Source organism: Engystomops pustulosus, chromosome 1 (genome assembly GCF_040894005.1).
Source record: "Engystomops pustulosus chromosome 1, aEngPut4.maternal, whole genome shotgun sequence".
Taxonomy (NCBI): Eukaryota; Metazoa; Chordata; class Amphibia; order Anura; family Leptodactylidae; genus Engystomops; species Engystomops pustulosus.
This window is the reverse complement of record NC_092411.1, coordinates 213,295,311-213,318,934: the sequence shown is the minus strand read 5'-3', so window position 1 is coordinate 213,318,934 and position 23,624 is coordinate 213,295,311. Positions and strand designations below refer to the sequence as shown.

The window sequence follows — 23,624 nt, the reverse complement described above, 5'->3', positions numbered from 1 at the left end:
TTTTTAGAGAACGGTTTAAAACAGAAGTTATCTTTAAAATGAGTCATTATGACTTTTACGGTTCACATTAGGCAAATTCTATGGAATGCAGGTAATCGCTTCTTCTGTATGGAGTTTCTACACATCACAAAAATGTATGTCCTCCTTTTTTCTAGCAAAATGTAGGAATGCTAGGGAAGGGAGAATCAATCCTACACACCAGCATGGCCACTTCTGCTGGCACCATCTACATTTGGGCATGTGTATCAGTCATAGTCTTCTACAAGTTTTATTGGATTTCTCTGCAAGTACATATAGGAATTACAGTGGAAGCCACCAATGTTATCATTGTATTATAGATCATAAATGGAGAATACATAACTAAACTCCATTAAGGTCGTCCTCATCAGACATGAACCCAGGACTCCCTTCCTACAAAAAAACCCTGCGAGATGAAGAACCATCACACCACCTTTAGTTACATTTCCACAAGCTGAACTACCTTGGGCATTTTGACACACACAACCACATTTTTATTTTCTGGTTGGACACACTGTGGTATATCATTTCAGCTGAGTATGCTCTGTATGTAAAAGGCTAAATATACCCTTCAAGTGATTTATGATGCTAGTTAGAACCTACACAACATTTACAGGAAGAACAGCGATATATAAAAGATATATTGTGAAAGTAAAGGTAAACTGAAAAACTGATACTGTGCGTCAGCTCTCAGCTATGGGTCACAAAAAAGGAAAAAAAAAAACACTTTTTCCTGCTTTGAAACTTTAACACTTCACTGTCAAGAAAAGATTAGCTGCTTACTGTCATTGCTATGGCTTTCTCTGCATATTTAAGACTTGTTCTAGGCATGAAACTTCTTTACTCGTTGTTCAGAACACACAAGATGGACTCATTGGGGGCATTTATCACTTTATTGGTGTAGAGAAGAAGGGAAAATCAATGGTTTGCATCTTTTTCTACTTCATTTGCTCAATCAAAAGGAGTCTTTCACCTGTCCTTGCCACATCCCGAAAGAGTGGAGTTAAATGTGCTAGGGAGAGGCCAACAGGCTCTGCCATACGTACCAACTTCATGCCAAATGTTTACTAGAAATGATTCCTGTCACCTACTTAAGTAAATTGCACAGGAACCAAATATATAAATCGGCACACACTGCAGAGGGGAGAGGGAGGTATCATGACTGGTTTGAAAAGTCTTGGACTTGATAAATGCCCACTATGGTCTATGGAGGCTGATATGGAGATCACATTAAGCTGTGTTCTATTAAAGAGGTCTTCCATCTAAAACGCGAAAGACACCAAAATATGAAGCATAAGGGGGTATTTACCTTGAACCCTCCTGCTGCATTTATAACCTTAGTTCAGCAACAATTTGGTTTCCCATTTGCAAATCCACTCTGGTAAATAGACTTTCAGGAACCACTGCAAAATCACCCATTTGTCCTACTGATACGCTGAAGGCTAAAATTACTGAAAATCGGTCATTATAATATGCTGCTCTACACCTACATTATGTTTGAGGTACATATTAAAAGTTACAGGTCTGTACTACTACTAGCCAAAATATAATGTAAAATTAGCTTTTTGGCAATTAGGAGAACAGAAAAATGAGTTGTTTATTTTGGAGGAGAGCGTTCCTCACAGCACTCCACTACACCAGGAACCAGAAGTACTGAATTCACCAGACCTACAGAGTAGTAGTCATTTTATGCTGCACTTACATTTAGTAGCTTATTGTGCAGCAGCTAATGTTTTTTTTTTTACGTTGATCTTCTAATCCTTAGGATAGTTCATCAATTCCCGATTGGCATGGGATGATCAACGGTTTGGAGAGTCTGCCGTATTCAAATGAGACCTACAATCTCTTTACTCCAAACTGGTTTTGCAGGTCATTCTCCTCCACCTGAATGGGATGGAGGTGGAAACAGGCCATATGATGAATGGACATGACTTTGCTGGATTGTGAAGTGGATACAAGACTCACTTAGGGGACAACCTTTTCACAACAGGTGATCGGTGAGATAGCTGAATGTTGACTCCCCTATTCTTACCTATCCTATAAAATATCCCTGAAATAGTAGTCTGCTCTGTTTATTAAAAGGAAAAGTACTCATACAGCATAGTAAAAGTAAAAAGTCATCCTGTGCCAATCGCTATCTCAGCCTATTGAAATGTATTTGCAAGGAGAACAGAAAATGAGAGCCTTGCATATTCCACAGCTTGTGGGAAAGGCTTTTTGGAAGGATCGGAAAAAGGACATTTCTCTAGGCTGTTTACTGAAGTTATTCCTCAAACAAGAATGTAACAGGCATGTTCATTCTGCATTGCTTGCCAGTATGGCTTGTCCCTCAATCCCAATGTCAAGCAACAGGAAGCATATCCAGTTTCATCATCAGCTGGCTGAATCTTTGAAGGCGGTTAGATTGTCCTGGTTATTGGAGGCAGCAGTGCAGCTGCCATTAGAAGAGATTCATTCACAAATGGAGGCAGTTGTTACACCAGACCTTATACTCGCCTATACTAGAACTATGTTCTTGTTCAACATAGTACTTGGAGGTAGAAGACATACAGTACCTGACAAGCACCATACAATCACCCCTAGGCAAGTAACTTAGACACATACACAGTATAGCCATATATACAGCATCACACTGTCAGCCGTAGAGATAAGCTCTCAGCGACAGAATTTTGACAGCATATACATTACAGAGTGACAGCACTACAGGTGTTTATGGCGTTAACCCCTTCTGTAGGAGGCAAAAAATGTTCATGAAGATGTCAACAGGAAATGAACATTTTACACCTTTAGCTGTTTTGCACAGAGCTTTAGGCTAGAGAAAAGTCATAAATATACATTGTACAAGAATATGGCTCCCGCAGTCTGCCAAGCCACACATTCTGTTTACTTCATCTAGAGAAAAAAAAAAAGCATCTTTCAACACGTGCCAGCCCATTTTACACACAGTCTCTATGTGGCAAAATTGGAGAATGCTTTAAATTAAGTCAATGTAGGCCCAAGCTTTTTGAGAAAACAAAGAATCCTAACATGATGTCTTCTTATTCGAAACAGATTTTACTCCTCATATGAAGGCAATGTGTTGTGTGGAGCTGGTATTCATTTCTTCAGTCAAAACTTAGTCATGTAACATAATATAGACTTAAAAGGCTCCAGATCCACATCTGTGGACAGTAACATGTTTCGTTAGCAGTGGCTGCCCATGAAGCCGCCTTCACTTTCACACTGATGAAAGTAGCAGGGACCCATTTCTGCCCCGAATGTGCCAGGAACACGTGGACTGCTCACTTTCAATAAAACAGCTGGAGGATTTAAAGGGAGGAAAAGCATCTGGGAACAAAGGCTCAGCCTTAGCACGTCTATAGGGGCTAGGAGCTTTTGCATTTAAACATACCACTTTGGTGATATGACACTGTTGTTGCATGATAAACAACTGGTCAAAGCATTGGCATTTGGAGGTGTTAAAACAAACACCTTATTAGTTGGTGTTAAAAAGCCCACCTCCTTTCACAAAACGCTCTGATCTTCATGCTTTGTTCCCTTTTATGTAAGGTACATTTTTTTGTTTAAACCTCAGTCAGTAGCCAATTTGACCACGACATGCATTCTAACTACTCACAGGTTATTATTGTCAGATACCATAGAGAACAAAAAAAACAAACAAAAAAAAAAACAACACCATACACTTTTTTTCTAATTGTCAATGACTACATATGAATACATTAATTTATTGGATATTTATCCAATGTAGGCATAAAGCTACAATAAAAGAAAGCCACTTCTTACATGTCATGCTGGTGGAGGATAGGAGACTGAGCCTTTGCTATGCTTCCAATAGGATTAACCTACAACAGTCTGAAAATGTCAACACTTCTCTGTATGTAATATATTAATCTCCAGGTTGTTTCTATCAACCATAGTTTCCTTCTATAGGGTTAGGCATAAGCATAAGGCCTCTTGCACAAGAATGTTTTTCCTACACCACTAAAATACGGCTCTACTGGCAATTTTTGTGGTCACTGTGTCAACAGTCGATCTACCTTCCAAAGACCATGGGTCCGTAAAGTCGATTAAAAAAACAAAAAAAAAACAAAAACAAACACACACACACATTCAAAACACAAACTATGGGCTGGCTAATTATGTCATTATCAATTCTTCCACCACTATAAGTCACATGTCGCCTTTTCCCCATGTTCTTTGCAGTTTTAGAGGCAAAGAGTTTAGACAGCCCACAAGTCATGTGATAGTAACTAGGCCATCAACCCACAAATGTAGTGCATTCACGTGCAGCCTCAGACGTCTATTGGAGAGCAGAGTCACAAACACAGGCCCTGGGATCAGACACGGCTGTGAGGAATCGTCAGCTGTGTGCATGAGTCCATAGCAATCCATGAAGCCTTTAGACAGCCACAAGGAAACCAGTCGTGTCACCAAAAGAAAAAAAATGATTGTGTGTATGAGGGCTTAGATTGTTGTTGAATAAACACTTATGGGCAGGCCTCATTTCTCCCGACTACCCAAAGATATTAGCTTTCTGATTGGTTGAGCATGCAAGTTTTCTGCAAAGATAAAATGGATCTAAGCTGCTCCCTTGAAAACAAAAGGAATGGGCAAGGCCTGATCCTTTTCATACTGACATTTACCACCATGGAAAAAGTCTACCTTGTCACCTTCAAAGAACTTCTAGATGAAGAAGAGTTTTGAAACTTTTGGTTTAAACATTTTGAAATTTAGCAGTCATACAAAGATAAGTGGATGGGTAAAGAAAGACTACTCCTTCCCTCTTCATTACAACAATCATCATTTCATATAAAACATTCCACTTTACCAGTTCTCTCCATTCTGGGGTTTAAAAACAAACCAAGAGCCAAAGTAAATATACATTTTACAAGAAATCATTTAGTAGATGGACACCGGTAATTGCAAATAGCATCAAGAAATGGTGTGAGAAGATACTCCAATTCTTCACAAACTACAGCAGACAATAAAGACACAGTTCACACAAAAATAACCCATTTTATGCTTTGTGCTGCCAAGTAGAATTTGAAGGCTCATAAACATTGCACAGAAATCTGACCTGGATAGAATCTCAGAAGAAACAAACACAGTGCACTTACTGTTCTAGGAATGGGTGGAGACAAAGATCCATTTGACATGTATGGGTCATTATTTATATTTGGCATCATGATGTAAGATGGGTATCCAGGATACGAAGGGCCCTTGCTATATAAGCCATCCGGATGTTTTCCTATTCACAACCACAAAAAAAAAAAAGTTTTATGAAAAAGCAATGTAAGATTATCTATCAGACAATACAGCAAGACAAAAGTCTCTTCAGTGGCAGTAAAATGTTGATTTGTATTACTGCCCACATATTAATATGCACACCAATTACACATGGATTTGTGAAATGCTCCCCTACCCTTTCCTTTTTGATTAGGGATCCTAATACTGTGCTCCAAAATATTTAGCATCTTTAAAAGTCAGATCAAAGACCAAGAAACTCTGTATCAATGCCATACCCGTAGCATTGATTCTGCTATGGTGAATTGCTACTTAAAATAGTACAGGGTTATCTTACTCGCTCCTTTGCTCTGTGATCACATGTTTTTTGCAGCACCTCAAGAGTGTTTTTCAGCAGCACATCACCCCTCTGCCAGGTTCTAGCAACCACTGTAGTGAACATAGAGCCTATGGTGCCCCAGGTATCGAGCGTCCAGCAGCTTTTCTTCAAGAATTAACTTCTGAAAGGGTGAATTTTGGCAAATGCACATTATGACTATGGGACACAGCCTTTCCTATTCACATCCCTGCTATGTGTACACAGGCAATGTACTACCAACAAAGGCAAACTATATGGATACAATTTGTTCATCCGCCAAACAGTGACTGTATGGCACACTCCCAAACATACTGGTAGGTTGATACAAGCCCCATGATTTGGCAAGCTCTGTGTAGCACTGTAGAATAGGTTGGTGCTATATAAACTTCTTGCATGACCATACGACCGCTAGTAGTATAGATTGGTACCGTGTCAGCCATGGAGAGCCGAAGAAGAGAAGTAATCAGGTGATAAACAGAAAATTCACAGCATTTTATACACAACAGAACGGTGATCATTCAGAAATATTAAAAAAATAAACTTTGAAACAACAGAAAGATAGATAGATAGATAGATAGATAGATAGATAGATAGATAGATAGATAAGAGACATCTTATTTACCACAGGATGGTAATAAACACACTAAAAGCCTGTGAGGAGAGACAAGAGAGCCCTGGCTCTTATCTGCTTGTGCCCCCAGGTCAGAGATAGGGAGGTATACAGCTGGCATGAATGTTAAGACCACTTTGTCAGGTGTTACATCTCTGCAATAATTTATACTCTCATTCTTTCCTTTCCCTCTGTGTCTTGAAATGTCCCATTTAAATAGTAATCTACAAATCTTCCATAGTGTGGTCCTCTCTGGAGAAAGGTGCAGTTTTAATGTTGGACCTGTGCGAGGTCAAGTGCTGATGAAGTCTCTGTCCATTTCAACCCAACATAAAGGCCTGTGGTTGGACACTGATCACATATAAAGGTATACCACAGAAAGAGCTGCAGGAAAATTCCCCTTTGATCTTATGTACCTGTTGTGATCGTTGTTGAGGTACATGGTCACCTGTGTGAATGTTCCAACACGTTGTGCACCTGTTTTGCAAGCACCTCACTCTGCCTACAAAACAGGAGACCTGGAGGCCACAAGCAGATAAGAGCCAGAGCTCCCGTCACGCCTCACAGGTATCTGTCTCATACAGGCCGGACTGATCCATATTGAGGTTGTAAGCATACACGTTCCCTGCTACAGGTCTCACAAGCTTTATAGGGTGTAGTGTATAGGAGGGGGGCCGATTATGTTATATTGGTGGAAAGGATTAAAAAACATACTTAAAGAACCTATCAACTGGTTTTACGCCAGAAAACTACTAGCCGCCGCTATTATAATAATTTTATCTTTCAGATCACATCAGGCTTATGGCTTTGTGAAATACAGATCTATAGGTACAAGCAGCTAAAGACATGGTTGGAAATGTGAGCGGCAGATAAAGATCCAGTTCCTGCCTAATTTTTTAATTTTCTGTTTGTCATCTTCTATAGTTCATAGAACCATAAGATTGATGGTCTCTAAAGTAGGAGCTTTTTATTTTAAATACTGCACAAAAAGCATGTTTTAGGTGCTATATAACAGAACATAGGGGCTTCTGTAGTAAAAGTACCCCTGCAACCTCCAAACTTCTCTCATGTGAAAAGAGTCCTATTTTCCTCACTTTTGATATTGATTTGTTATAGGTAAATGGGGGAGATTTCACATGAAAGAGGGAAATCTAGAAAGGATATTTCATACCCTAACTGAAGGGGTCTATTAGTTTAGTGGGTAAAACCTGGAGACAGGTTACTTTTAAAAATAGAAAAGGAAGATGGAAAATATTAGGAGCTGTCAATATTTCATAAACCACATTCCTTTTGCCATCATTGCTGGAAAATTCCATAAGAAGAACTACACGGAATACTCTATTAAAAAAAGTATGCTTCTTTTGTAAAAATAAAAATGTATCCATAGGGTCTCAGCTATCATATGCTAAAAGAGGACTTCTGGCATGTTAGGATAGTAAATAATACTTAGTAGCTACAAATGACCTTCTGGACAGCCTGCCCATGGCCAGAGAGACCACTATTTTTATTGTCCAGTCTAACATAACCTAATCATGCTAAGGATTTTATTCATATGTATCCCAAACGTTATTAAACAATATCTTGTTTACATTGGTATTTCATATGTCATGCAGTGCGTGGTGATAACACAGCTAAGGCCCTGAAGAGAGCTGACAACTTAGAAATACAGTCATTGATAAGAGGATAACATCATTACATCATTGACATTTTGCAGGATTGACTACTTAAGGGTTCTTCTAATTTAATTTAATGGGCCAAACATATTCCTAAACTATCCTAAGGGTAAGCCATCAGTATCAGATTTGTGAGGGTCCAACATTTAGTGGCCCCCAGATCAACTTTTCTCAGCTGCTGATACACTGATAATGAAACAGGAATCAAACTGCCTGCTTATTAGTCTAGTGCAGTGGTGGCGAACTTATGGCAGGGGTGCCAGAGGTGGCACTCAGAGCCCTCTCTGTGGGCACCCAAGCCACATTGCCCCAACCAGTTCACCAGACAGGACTCAAGGAATTGACCTGGTACTCTCAGCATTATTTTAAAGCAACACATCCTTGGCTTCTTCGGATTGTAGAAAGAGTGAGACGATCCCGACAGAGGCAGTTTATCGTTGGAGGTCCTTCTGCTGTTGAATTTGTGGTAGAACAGAGAGCAATAAGTTACTGCTTAAATTGCCGTGTTGGCACTTTGCAATAAATAAATGGGTTCTAGTTGCAATTTGAGCACTTGGTCTCGTAAAGGTTCGCCATCACTGGTCTAGTGGCTATACTGAATCACTGCAATGGGGGGGGGGGGGGGGTGTTTCTAGGTGTTGGACCCTAACTGATCTTATAATGATGTGTTATTAAAGTTCTAATACTCAAAAACTCCTTTCATTTACAATAAAATCAAAGAAACACTATGTCAAATTAAAAAAAAAAAAACTGTTTATAAAAATGACCATTCGATGTTGTGGGGGTTATTTTAAAATTTTGATTCCCAGCAGCACTAGGAAAGTTTATGATATAAGTTTGCTTGCTTTTCTTTGGCGAGAGGTGATACTTGAGTGTGCACTCTCGCTATGTTTTTAATGTGTCAGCTGCTAGTAAAACCACAATCGTCTTTCCATTCATAGAGTATTAATATGTCAGTTGTTCATTGTAGGCAACTATTTATTTATGAAAACAGTGCTCATTGTAAGAAGTGTTGTGTAATGTGACCACTACACGGGACTAGCTGGCATCTCGCTATTATATTAGGTTACCCCTGCTTTCCTTATGAATACTTGTCACATGAACAATTGCTTCTATTCATGCCAATTGACAGCAATTAAACTCAGACTGTGATACAAATGTAACATATGGTCCTCCTACATAGTTTAACCCACAGCAGGGCAGCATTGTACATCAAATTAAAATCAGGACACCTAGGTGTCAAGGAATGTGCTAGTACCACATTATTCATGGAGCCAGGAATACCTATGCACAAATCACAAACAGCTCTGTACAACAATCCGTAACAAAATAAAGGCCATGGAATATGTAAAACTATAAATTTAATAATTTTTTTACATTTATTTTACATTCTCTGTTTACATCTGTGTGTGAAATTATCAGGGACCTTCCACCAAATAAAAAATATAAATTTCAATTCTGAAAATGAACCACAGGCTTATATAATTTTACACCCACCTATTTCATTTGGCCGTATTAACGGCTGATTTTCTGGGTGGTGGTTGAAGACAATCCTTATGTTAAATGGGCAGCCATATTGAAACATATAGTACAATTGATGTGAAATTGAAATCTTTTAAGGGCCCTGGCACCTAAGCCATAGTTTGCCTCCCTCTGTTCTTGAAGTATCTTTTTCAGTATAATACTACATTTACTCTAACAACTGTTTTTGGCCAAAACACCGTTTCAGACTTTATACCATCTGGCCACTTGCCTTTGTATACAACCCTCTACAGACTGTCTGATTAGGAAAGAAATGTGGGGAAAAATACATAAACATGTTCAATCAGGGTCCTCCAGTTTTACCTCAAGAAATGTTTTTGTACTAAAAGGTATGTTTTTACTGGAAAAGTAGTAATGTAGTCAGTTGATGTTATTCTTTAGCACAGCTGTCTAGCTTGTTGACTACAAAATAGTTGTAGCCTTATGTAGATATTCCAAAAAATGTATCCACTAAAGTTGGAAACAGAACAAGGTAACACTTGAGCTTGTAGCTAAATGTTTTGTACAGAAAACCAACCCCTTTATAGCAGTCACAGATGTCAATCACTTCTTAGAATGAAGTCTCCCTTCACAATCAAGTGACCAGCTTCTCTATACCCTGCTATTATTACCTAGGCAAGATTGTAACCACTCAAATGCAGTATAATATGAAACTAAATAAAGGTTGTGATTAGTTTATCACCGATTAAGCTGCATTTTGCTGTCAAGACGCCCCTTACATGTTAAATGTATACCAAGTTTATGTGTAGGTGGTATAAGTTACTGTTACTGTTGTGTTTATGGAGGATTCTAGTTCTCCTCAACCCCAGAAGAGATGATCCCCAGACATGACTGGCATCAACTTTCTCGCTCCTCATTTAGAACACATGAATGCTTTTCTAGAGTTCTTGTATATAAGGGGTTGGAAGGAAAATATTCCAGTAGCGTTTATTGAAGGTAAAGGTACAACATTGGCATTTTCTCAATATGTAATTTTTAATATATTGCTCCTATTGAGTATATATCATTTGAACTCACCATCATCTGGGTGTTCTCTGGACTTTTCATGGTAAGACTCCGGTCTTCTTCTCACAATCTGAGAAATACACACACAATATTATGGCCCAGAAGAAAATAACTATATGTCTATGCATTTGTACAGTACAAACACACCCAGTCACATAGAGACCCCAACATGCCCTTTTTAGTAAATAATTAATACTTTTAATGATTTAACAGTTCTAGAGCAACCTTTTCTGACTCTGTGGCCTATCATACTCCTGTTTATGTGACAACTGTACCCAATGGTGGCATGTATTAATTCAATAAGGTCTAATCTACAATACATGGTTATTGTAAAGCTTCAAGTTTATGAGAATACTAGCAAATATGGCTGCATTATGAACATAGTGTGACGGAAGGCCTAGTACAAACAGAATGAAGATAAGAAACTATTCACTTTGTCTGGTATGACAAATAGAAACTTGTATGAAACTTGAAAATGTATTCTGCTTCTTAGTATGAAATGCAGGTGAAATGCACAATTTGGTACATGTCTATGAACTTTAGCTTTATATATTAGTCATAGACATAAGAAATTATCATAAGGCCTAAGACAAACTTTACAGTCAACCTTCGATGATTTGAATAGACTTTTCAAGATGACAAATGGAAGGGGGTCTCTGGAGGATATGATTCGTACAAGGTCGGTGTCTCCTTTAATAATTCTAACCCCCACAACGAATGTAGTGCCTGCAGTAAACAAAATATACCAAGATAATTGGCACAAGAGCGGAGCAGGCATAACCCGAACAATGAAAATGTCCTATTAACTACTACATTTCCTTCCTGTTAGAACAAGGTATCAGATAATTTGTTTTATAAATTAAAGGGCCTACCATCTGACAGTAATTACCCAGTTTGCATCTGTTCATTAATCCACTTCCTGAGTGTTGGAAGTCCCTTTTTTTTTTAAATAAATATTCTTTGTACGGCTGTGTTTTTGTTTTTATCTGCTGCCTTTAACTAAATATTATGACAGGATGTACATTATATAGGGAGTAACATTTAAACTAAGAGACACATACATGCACTATCCAAGAAAAAGCAGCTTGTACTTAAGGAATGAAAGTCACATTGGGTACTGAATAGGAGATGGGCACGAAGGCTTAAACACTTGCACTCACAAAGCTCAACCCAACCAATACCTATTTTGCCAAGTAGGGAACTAATGTGGATTTCCCACAAAAAGGTGATATTGAAAAGGAGTGTGCAGCCTCCTCATAGTCGCCCCAGGTATCCCTTGCCTGGTCCCCTGTCATCCTGCACATTCTGGTACAGTGCCTATGTTCCAAAACATGGGCCTGTTACCATTGCAGATAATCAGACCATAGTACTATAAATTTGTATATAAAATATACTGAAAAGTAGGGATTTGATTGAATGTGCAACACCAAACGTATGGAATAAGCACCTATTTTGGAAGCTGAGGTTTTATGGGAGTGACACACAACCATGCTCAGTCCATGAAAACAAGACCTTGTGCTGGTGGTATTCCAAGGAACAAACTCAGTGCCAGGGGCAGTTTGGTGCTGCCGTTCTTCACCAGCAAGCAAGGACACTTTGTATCATGATGAAAGGAGCCCCAACACTGGCACTGTGGTTGATCAGTGGATTCCCATCAGCACATGGTTTCACTGCAGCCTTATAAACTCTCCACCTAAATGCTCAGATTTAGAAAAAAAAAAAAAAGTAGTATGCCATATATAAAACAGAGAGGTAATCTAACACAAGCGCTCCCCAGAGGAAACATTGCAAGAAGCACTCTACAATTGACAGATAAACAGTTTTGCATCCCATTCACCAAACTTACTAGATATGAATCCCTGGTGCCATTTTACAGGGTATGTAAATATGTAGGAGGTAAAGTCTAGTTCACACCTGCACCTGAGCTTTTCATTACACTCTCCTTTCTAGAACACCATAACAGGAATGAAAAACGGAATGTAAATAGAGGTCTTCCGTTCACCTTCTGATTTTTTTTTTTTTTTGGCTTTTTCTTTTTTTATTTGCAGCTTTTATTTTTTTTTTTTTGTTTGAGGTGCATAAAAGTCTACTGCTTCCTAATAAAAATAGAGTTGGTAACATTTGAATATACACCAGTTTATAGCTTCAGGTCAGCCAGGGTCTGTGTGGACAGGAAAGATCAGATGTCACATGGAATATTTTTCCCAACCACATTTGAGGCTACTCAAAAGCAGCTTAGCCAGAGCAAATGTAATGAGGATAAAGCATATATTGTTTCACTACATGGTATTCAAGGTAAAGTAAGTAATGAGATAAAAAAAAGTAAATCGGTACAAAGCTTAGACCACAATGCATAAGTTCATTTACAATCATTTTATTCTGCTAAATAATCAAAACATTACCCGGACGATAAAAGATCCTGAAAATGGCGGCTACAGGTATCATTTGAATGTAATGGATCTACAGATGATTCACATATCTAGAGTAGGTCATGAAGTATAGAGGTGGCATGACAGCAACTATTTTCCATGTGCACCTGCATTAACCTGCTCATTTTAATAATGCCGCACCCCTAATATTTTAAGATCCAACTGAATCTCCCATCAAAGTACATTGGGATTGGAATTCAATCCCCTGGTGAAATAAGCCATTTCTAGAGGAGCCTGACCGTCTTCTTCTACCCTCTCCTTATAAGCACAGATAGCCAACTGCATGTGTATTAGGGGGTGGGCTCATACATAATAAACCAGAGTTTGTCAGATATATAGTTTGTCAGACAGATCTAAAATCTATGCTCCGCTTAATGCCATTACCTCTGTTAACCTATACAACAAAGAAAACCAAATGATTGTCAAGCAAAGTTGGCCACACTGTCTAGGGCTGCATTCATACAATGCAATTTGGAATGTGCTTTCATTGCATTTTGAAACACATTGCACACGCATCCCAAAACGCACATGTGTATGCAATGCGTTTGAAAACAACATGAAAAAGCATTTTGTGAACGTGGCCTATGCCTACATGCAAATCATAGCCCCTGGTCAGTTGTTTGCAGCCAGTGTCCTGGATGTGCGAGGTTCTTTTGCACACCTATGAAAGTAGATAAGACTGCCCGTGCCACAAATATGTGCAGAAATAGAATGTGCCCTGAACTGGTCGAGGATCACATATGGCGCCATGGAACTGAATTTGGATAAAAGCAATGTCCATTTATGTGCCTGGAGCTAAAATATATCCAAATGGATGATTTTATCCAATAAAAACATTAATCTGGAGAAATATAACAACAGGCATTCACTTCAGCCAACCAATGAAGGAACATAAGCAAGAAAAGAAAAAAAAGTTGGACAAGTTTGAACTTGTGATCCAATAGTCGTTAGTTCACGAAAGATGTATACTTCAAAGGACATTCATACACAGGCTTTGGAGGAGATTTATCACCGCTTCTACTCCAGGGGGGCGTGGCCGTAGGAGGGCTGGCGTATGATAAATCCCTCCTTTAGGTCGTCATCATCACTGAGAATGTGGGGGAGAAAAAAAAAATCAGATCCTAACTAATTGGAACATTCTGGATACACAGATAATTCAGCCAATCCTCGTCTGTGCAACTTTGTGCGTCTATAGTAACAACTATAGCACCTAGCCGATGGGAATAGGTTTCTTTGGGAATAGTGGTTTTATTCCTATTTACTACTCTTTTTTTTTTTTTTTTCTACTAATATAAATTCATTATAGATCAGGAATGTAACTGGCAAGTTGTTTCTGTTTAGACACATTTTTGGTCATCTACTGTAAAGTTGTTAAATAGATACCATATTACTTTTAAATGGCATTCAATACATTATTTAAAGTCATATATAAATAATCTCACCCTTTGACAGTTACAACTTATCACATTGATGGCACAGAGGGAATACAAAGATCACACTGAGGTTCTTAAAGCAACCAATTTGGAATTTAAGGACTAGAAGCATATAATAACCCCCGTCTGATATCACAGAGTGATGAATGTACAGTACCTACAATGAGGGATTGCGTATTCAGTAATAGTCAAAGTATTTTATATAAATATGTGATTTGGGTTAGCAAAAACAGGGCAAATCATTATGTGTAAGGATTATCGGGACATTTCACACCACATATAATCTGATCACATAGGATCCTTTGGCTGACATAACCATCAAGAGTCTCCTGCATGTCCATCATAAAATTTATAGAATTTCCACAATGTTAAAATCTTAAATTATATTGAGAAAAATACAATTATGAATCCAACCATTATTTTCATTATATGCCAATATTATTAAGGCAGAACAATAAGATACCAAGTTCCCATGAATTGCTTGCGGTTGTGATCAAAGCTCATGTGCAGCCGGTATCATTATTGATTTCTGCATGGTTTAAGCAATTTTTCCTTTATTGCAATATACGGTAATTATGTTTCAAAAATAATGCAAGTCTGATAATAAAATGATAAATTGTCAAATGTTAGAAAATCGTTAAAAGGAAAACCACTGTAACATCTCAAGGTGGGCGCACTTATTTCTGAGTGCATGTTTGCAAAATATGCCAATACACCCTTCACCTGCAGTCTGCTTTGCTTGTGTTGAGCACAGCTGGCTATGGGGAAACTAGTGTGATGACAGCCCAATTGTGAACACAAGAGCCTTCTTTCAGCAAAACCTTTTACCTTGAGAAAAGCACAGCATTGTGAACTTGGCACTGATGAGGTTAAAATCCACAAGACAAAATGCATTAAAACAATTATCCACCAAATGAGCCAAAATATAATACAGCGAGTCCTAACTATATAAATGTGCAAACAAGTTTGGCATTTCCAATCTGAGATTGAAAAATAAATTTCCAAAAATTGCCATGAGACCTGTGGACTTTATGCTTAACCCCTATTAGTCCATATAACAAAAAGGAAAACATAAATAATCTTTTTGTTCCAATAATATAACAATAATTAAACAGTATACTTGGCCATAAATTTCTGAAAGTGTTTCCTATAGATAAAAATATAGCACATGATTTACATGATCTGTATAGTTGCTTCTATCCAAATGACCCATAATATTCATTGGATTCTGCAAGTCAAGGGTATTGACAATGTAGCCAGTCAAAGGCCTAACAATATAAGGACTTTGTATAGGTCCTGATAGAGTTCATGTTAGGCCAATTCATCAATGTTGGAGAAGATATAGTGGCAGATATACAATGAAAGACCAATTAAAAATAGAGTTCATGACATATGTTTGCCTCATTGAAACTTCACAGGAGGCCAAAGAACTCCTGTGAACTTTCTCCTCTGTCTGGACACATCCTTCTAGTGCCTGGATGGTGGTCTCTCTATGGAGGTTCCCTAAAGATTGAGGGGTCATGCATAAAAAGCAAAAGCCATGTATTAATTCACCACTTGCTGTAGTAAGTTTTTATACACATACATGTACACACACACACACAATCTGATCCTGTAGGGGAGTTTCACATTAAACAAAATTCAAAGGGCTGAGTCAGGGCTATAGCTTTACAGGGGTTAATCTTAGATTAGATAGACTAGGAAAAGTTTACATACAGGCAAAAGAAAGCAGACACAGAACTTGAAAAGATAAGGGAGACTCCAGACATTTGTGTGTTGCCATTACAGTTGCTGGGAAACAATTAGTTTAAATGACAAGTGTCCTGAATATGTAACACAGCAATTACAAGAAACTTATGTCACACTATGATGTCATAAAGTAGGTAATGCTCCACTCATTGGGAATTCCAGAAACACCATGGGCCAAAAACATGGCTGGAAGCAGGACTTTCTCTCTGGACACGTTATACTGTATTACATTATGATATCATCATGTCTACTATTTACACTGCTATGCTTATACCTGCATGATAGTATCCCCCACACAGAAAAGGGGGGAGACTAGGTTTGTTATACCCCAGTGTCCAACTTTTGACAATTAAAACCAAATGTTTCAATGAACAACGTGGTTGAAAAAAACAATGACTAGATGTTCCAAACGAAAATCCAATTGATACTTAATGTATTAAATACATGTAGTTCTCACATAAAAAAAAAAAAGTCCTGGGGAAATATCAAAATAATAAACATGTAATCTTTTGGACAGCCAGCTGAAGATATACATTAAGTCACTTATAAGAAGTCTGATTAATGTGAAAGAAAAATCTACTAATACAAATTTTAAAAATAATATTTTTTTTTTAAGAAAAAAAAAAGTTCTAAATTGTAGAATATGTATGAACAAGTCAATGAAGACCCTAGTGATGGGTAACATTTTCTTTACTAAATGAATGGTATAACAGGAAGATCTCCTCCCCTCCTACCCCAGATCCAATTAACCCCCTCCTGGAAGTGCTGTCTGGCCAGCACTTGGAGACAGTCACCTGTGGTCAGCCTCTGCTCATTTGCACAGCTGTGACAAACTGTTGCTTCCTGTGTTTTTCTTTTTACCTATTAAACATACCATCAATGCCACACATTTTACTATTAACATGGCTGCTTTCTGCAAAAATAACATATTGACACTTGGTGCCTTTAATATTGATATCACATGGCTATACGGTACCATCACAATCAATATTCAACAAAAACAATTGCTTATTAACTGTCTAGTTGTGTAATATTTACATACACCGTTTCAAAAATGAAACCTAGCACTATTGCTCACATGGTCAATGGATGTGACACATGCTAAGGCCAAAGAGTCATGTACTCCATAGAAGGTCACTCAAAAAAAAAACACTGAGAACGGAAAATGAGGTTTCCAGAGTTACTAATTCAAAACATTAGAAAATTAGCTAAAATATTAACTTTTAGTGCAGGTCTCCAAATGATTGTGTGTTTTCAGTGAAAATGAGAAATGTGGATGGTATTCTCCATGTAAGGTATAGCTGAAAAATAATAGATAGAAAAATGTAGATGTATCTGATCTCTGCACATGTGCCCACGCAGTTCTTAGGTGGGTTTTACCACAATGATGTGTTCACTATTATGCAGCGTGTATGAGGACAGATTTGATATAGGTGATACAATTTGTAACATATATGTTCATCCTATCAGAATGTTTCCTAAAAAGTACACATAAATAAGTTACATATCCATTCACTCCATACAATGCATGCACGACACACCATGAAACTGACCTAAACTAACACATGAAGACCATGCACACATTGTAGAGCTCAGACCATGGTCTAGAGAAGAGCTTCCCTCTGTAGTTTTACACTCTTGTGGATTTTGAATTTTCTAGGAAAATAGATGTTGCTGACCCCACTCCATGTAAACAGGACCCCCCACCCCATGCTGAACCCCCAGGTGGCTCCTAGGACTGTGACTTGTAGTTACCTCATGGCTGTTGCTGTTTGGGGTGATCTCAGTCTCATTCACCAGAGAAGACTTGATGTCTGCCAGGTCTCCTTCTTCCTCCGGGTGGCTGATCTCGGCATAGATCTTCTCCTTTTGGGGATCCCCTTCATCCTTGAATGGGATCATCTCATCAGTAGCACACAACTCAGGGTCTCCACCACCTCCATTGCCTCCCCCTGCTCCAGAGAGCTGAGGCATGGCTGTGACAGGAGAAGACACCACTTCTGTGCCCAGGAGATGAGAAATCACCAAAGAAAATGCCCAATCTCCCCCACCCTAAGGAGACCCAGCAGTAGCAGCAGATCCCTGAATCCAGGCTGAGAAGTTTCTCCTTACTCCTTGGTTCTCCAGGCTTCACCTGTGCTGTGAGATCCCGAGGACAAGCCTTGTGGTGTCACTATCCAAACTTTCTTCTCCTTTGTGAAGGCGGCAGGGAACAGACAAAAAGTTTGTTGTGACTGTGAGTAAGATGGCAGTGAGTCAGGGCTGAGTAGACCAGGAGGATGTCTGAGGAGCACTGATCCCTCTTTGTTACTCTCCTCACAGGATAGAGCCCACCAAGCCCAGGTTACTCCATTACGTTGTCCTGCAGCCCCTGCTCCACGTCCTGCTCTGGGTGGGATTGTGTTCTCCCTGTGTGTTTGTGTAATGTAACTTTAACATCCCCCTCCTCCTCCTCCTGTGCCCCCCTCCCCCGCTCCTCTCTGTCTGCTGGAGGGGAGGAGGAGGCGGTGGAGAGAGATGAAAGAGAAGCCGCCGCACTGACTGACAGCTCCCTGATAGAGGAGGGGGCAGACAAGAGGGGACAACACAGCCCAAAATGAAATACTCCTAATAACTGCAATTAAGCCAAACACAGGAGAAAGATCTAATAAGTGGGGCAGGTGTACATGTCCTGGATGGACCACAGACCCCCCCAGCCAAACTTCATCGGACATTATACAGACATAACAATAATCACACAATCAGAAATCTATATTACGTTTTACAAATCATGGGGTACATATACATATGTGTACATATATACATGTATAACAAAACAAGACATCACAGAGTAATAATACAGTCATTTCAAACAATAGGAAAATGGTCCCTGCGCACAAGAGCTTGCAATCTATGAGATATATTCATGGATATTTTGCTACTAAGCAACTAAGTATTTTATATGTATAGAAAATGTTATATACGTTACATTGCTATATATTGCATTAGTCTGATTATGTATGTATGAATAATTGCAGGCAGCAGGAGAGCTCTCTAATACTGGGATGCTGGGTGAGTATAAGCTGAGATCAAACACAAGTAACACCATATAGATCCCACTTGAATGATGAAGGATATAGAAGAAGGGATCTCAGCAGTTTTTATTAGCAGAGAGGACGTGGAGGAGCATGCTGCTAAATCTCTGGGCTCCTGTAAGGAGAAGGCCAGCTGAGATTTGGAGGTGAGCACATTCCTTGCAGATTCATGCTGGCACCCTCTGCACTGCACCCTTGCACTCACTGGCACCCACTGCACCTCTCAGATATAACATAAAAAAGTGCACATCATGCGTTGTATAATAAAGTGTGACCCGTCCTTATAGATTCAGATGCAGATGTGTCACCATGCAGTAATATTAATAATCATAATTAATCTTTATTTATATAGCACCCTCATATTCATTCATCGCTTTATGGGGTACAATATGCAGACAAAATAAGACATTACAGAGCAAGAAAGTACTTAAGTGAGCCTCTCTGGTATTATCATGCAGTATAGAAAGTGACAAGATAGGGGGCAGCCAGTTATTTGGAAGTTGGTGACACATTAGCACAGAATCACACATATTGCCTGTGTAAATCCTATTTCACCCTCATGCTAATTGCTTGGATTTGCATACTAATTTTTAGAGCACCTTTCCCTGCACAGACTGCACTGCAGGGAGATAGGGCAAGAAAGGCAGGGTGCTATCATGAGACAGGAAAAAAAGCTGAGTATATGCTAAATATTTGTATTATCTGCCCAAATGCAACCATGATCTATTCATTCACAAAGAACACTAGATTGATGGATACAAAATAGAAGGTAAAGAGATTATTGAATTCAAAGAAAGTTACATAGATAAATGCACTGATAAATGGAGAATAACATGATAAACAGATAATATAACAGATTTATAGATTATTGAAGACAGAAAATTAGATTAAGGCATTGATAGAGGGAGAATAGGAGAGATAGACAGGTAAATAATAGAAGCTGTAATATAGCTGATGGATATATTATTGCATTCAAAGAAAGTTATAGAAATAAATACATTGACAGAGAATAAGATAGATAGATAATTATATACCATAAACCATTTATTTCTATTTTATTTCATTTACTAGATATACCAAACCACCACCTGAAGACTCTAGAAATTGAAGCCTTAGATGCATGCATTGTTAATTTTAATATGATTCATTGTTTGCAATATTTGTTTTATAAACACAATAACAATAAAGGTTGATATTGTTCTAAATCAGTTATGAGCATTTTTTTTTTTAGAAATCTTGAGATTTGGACAATTGAATTGGTTCAGGGAAAGACAATTGACTTCCTTGCTTACAATTCCAAACCATCTTTAGGAAGAAGGATTTATTATTTTCTCAGCAGGTGAATGCCCCAGAAATTATTGTAACGCAGCCAAATATTTGGTTTCTGCTTAATTTTTTAAGTAAAACCATGTAAATAAAATGTGACTATCTATGTCTATCTATCCGCAGACATAACAAGTTTCCTATAGCCTCAATCCGTTAGACTGTAAGCTCTTATGGACAGGGCTCTCCCCTATTGTATCCTGTTACTGTCATCTTTGAAATTATTGCCTCTATAATAACAGAACGCACAGCTCTAGAGAAGAAGATGTTGCATTATAAATATAAATAATGAATTTTTCTAATTAATTTCTGGCTGGACTGTGTGACAAATCATTACGTCCATGACCAGCTTGACATGTGCTCTAAGGACTAATGAATTTCACGTTTGTTTTCTTGCTTTAAGTAGAGAGGAAGTTGTAAGACTGCAGGGTGTTTATTCTAGGCTGAGCAGAAAGCTGGAAGCCTCATTACAAGAGATGCTATGAGCTGCAGCCTCCCCTATCTCCCAACTCTTTCATGTGGGCAGCACGTTATCCCACTCCCATTTTTCCCTCATCTTCAGATTTTTTTTCTTCTATAACATACAAAAGAGGTACAATGATTTATGTCTACTACATGAGCTCAGGAAACCTCACCAGCACGCCAACTTTAACTGTAGACAACACAAACCTGCAGGAATATTTGGGGGAGGAGGAGATTACAGTGATAAGGGGGAGTAGGAAAGGATGCTGATTATTATGAGAGCAGGAAAGGAAAAAGCTGGAGGGAAACAGACATCAAAATACTTTTTTTTGTAAAGCCCGTTTCCTTTTAAAATCACATCTGCATTCGAGACATTTATGTAAGACATTGAGTGTGTGGTTAGTAAGTGGCAGAAATAGTAGAAGACAATTAGAACATTAAAGCTACCTCTAACTTAATTTTCTGTTGGATACGCATAAAAATAATATTTATAATAAAGACATGTACATTATTTTCAATTTGCAATTTTTTTCAGTTTAGAAATGTTTTTATTGTATCTCTGGCAAAATCTAGCAGAGCTGTGCTTTGTGAATAAAAGGGGAGATATTATTATATTACCCCAATGAATTACAAATATTAGCTGCATTCATCTATTAATTATTATGGGTTCCGTTGGAAGATTATAATAAGCATTCAATTATCAAGAACCGTGATAACATTGCATAATTCCATTTACGAACAATAAGATCTTGTAACTGGGCATTAAATTAGTAGTGTCTGACTCATGTGCTAATGTTTATGTAGGCCTAGAATATGGGAAGAACAGTTATTATTATTATTATTATTATTATTATTATTAATATTATTATTATTATTATGTTCTAATTTACAGATCACAGAGATGTTATAATTCTTGATGGAAATAAAATGTTGAATTTTATGAATGTATTTTTTTGTTTTGTGTACATGATACATTGTGTCATTACAAAGCAATCTAATTTGTGCTTTTTTAGGCCTAATCTGGTCAATGATTGTAAAATAAATGTACCTCAATAAAAAAAATCATTCATAATCATTCATAGATTCAGTGATAAAAATCTCTGCAACATTTTCATGAAGTCTGAAATCAGAAATCTGTCATTTGCAATTGCGGATTACATTATAGCAACTACAATGTTTCTAAAAAATAATGCTACAGAATAATATGAAGGTGTTGAATAGGTTTACGTTAAATTAAATGACATTGTGACTTTGTATTGGAGTATTAAACAGCTACAAAGGGTAACATCTCAATTAACAACACATCAGTCTTTGTCCAAAACATATACTATCCCCATATGCTTTAATCCAGAAAAAAACTATTTAAATAGTGTACTCGAGATGGAATTTTCTATAGCATTAGTACCAGGAATATTTTCTGAACTCTTTCCTTAAGTAGTAGTGGTCTCCTCAAATACAGGACACAAAAAATATTTAAAAAATTCATATACTGTCATTTCTGAGCTTCTTCATTTACAAACCTGGCCTTAATATTGAATTGGACTTGAATTACATTTTAATAATAATAATAATAATAATAATAATAATAATAATTCCCATATTTACATAGTGCTTAAGGATTACGCCGCACTACACAGAGCCTGCCAAATCGGCCCCCGTCCCCAAAGGGGCTCACAATCTAATCAACCTACAAGTATGATTTGGAGTGTGGGAGGAAACCGGAGGACCCATCAATCCACGCAAACACGGAGAGAACATACAAACTCTTTGCAAATATTTTAATACCATTGATGTCCCTTCATATAATACAAGTATGAGCACAAAAAGTACAATAATAGTAAAAAGTAATATTAATATTAACACCAGTACTTGTGTATGAATAGTAAATTTAATATTTCCTAGAGAAATATATAAGGATATGGACATGTTGAGGGGAGCAACACATGATAAAAAAAATAGCTTGTAAACAGCCAAATATTGCTGGAATTGCAATTTTGTAGGTATTAAAACAAACTATTTTATTCACAATGTTAGTAAAAATAGTTGGGATCATACACCGACCGGCTTCAGGCACTTGCCATCGTTCATGTGCCGAAGGACCTGTATTTCAGAGAAGTTTGCAGGATTCATAGTATCACTTCTATAATGCCCAGTGATCTTGGGAGGTTAAAAACAGCTATACTTATTTCATGGCTTAATTGGAAACTGTCTGCCCTGTATACTAAGGTATGATTAAGATTGGTTCAAACCCTGGGCAAATAAAAATGGTGACCCACATCTTCTGTGTCATTACAACATCAATGAATTGAAGAGGACATGTCAACCTAGTTTTGGACTTTGTGATGTACATATGTCTAAAGTAGTCAGCGGTGGTAAGCTTAAAAAATAAAAGCATGTACTTTGTTCTGGATTTGCTCAAAGTGTGGTACATGCTAAGTGATGCTAAGTGAATTGCGCCAAGAGAATCAGAGGTCACAGGTGAGTCCAATATTGCCACTTTAATCTTCTTAAGTATTATGTTTAAAAGACATCCTAACTCCCCTGACATAAACAGATTAATATAAGCCATATTTGATGATGGTGTACTGTGGACCATGCCAGCCGCAAACACAACACAGTTCATGCATAACTAGAGATCCAGACTCCAACCACAATGCACAAAGCATGTTTTTTGCTAAAACTTATTTTTTGATGTTTCACTTGG

The 23,624-nt window shown here is 37.9% G+C and overlaps 1 protein-coding gene across 3 annotated transcripts in view; it reads right to left on the bottom strand.

Annotated features, from left to right (window-relative positions):
• The window catches only part of LEF1 (lymphoid enhancer binding factor 1), a 65,908-nt gene extending 47,363 nt beyond the window's left edge, over positions 1-18,545 (bottom strand). The window contains exons 1-3 of one of the 3 annotated variants that reach the window (XM_072119323.1): positions 17,817-18,545; positions 10,463-10,520; positions 5,136-5,266 (exon numbers count right to left, since the gene is read on the bottom strand). In XM_072119323.1, coding sequence (XP_071975424.1) covers positions 5,136-5,266; positions 10,463-10,520; positions 17,817-18,035 — 408 coding nt within the window. In that variant the 5' untranslated portion in view covers positions 18,036-18,545. Of the gene's footprint in view, positions 1-5,135; positions 5,267-10,462; positions 10,521-16,335; positions 16,360-17,816 lie in introns of those variants that run through there. The other 2 variants (XM_072119324.1, XM_072119325.1) reach the window with 2 other exon arrangements.
• Positions 18,546-23,624: the final 5,079 nt, after the last annotated feature.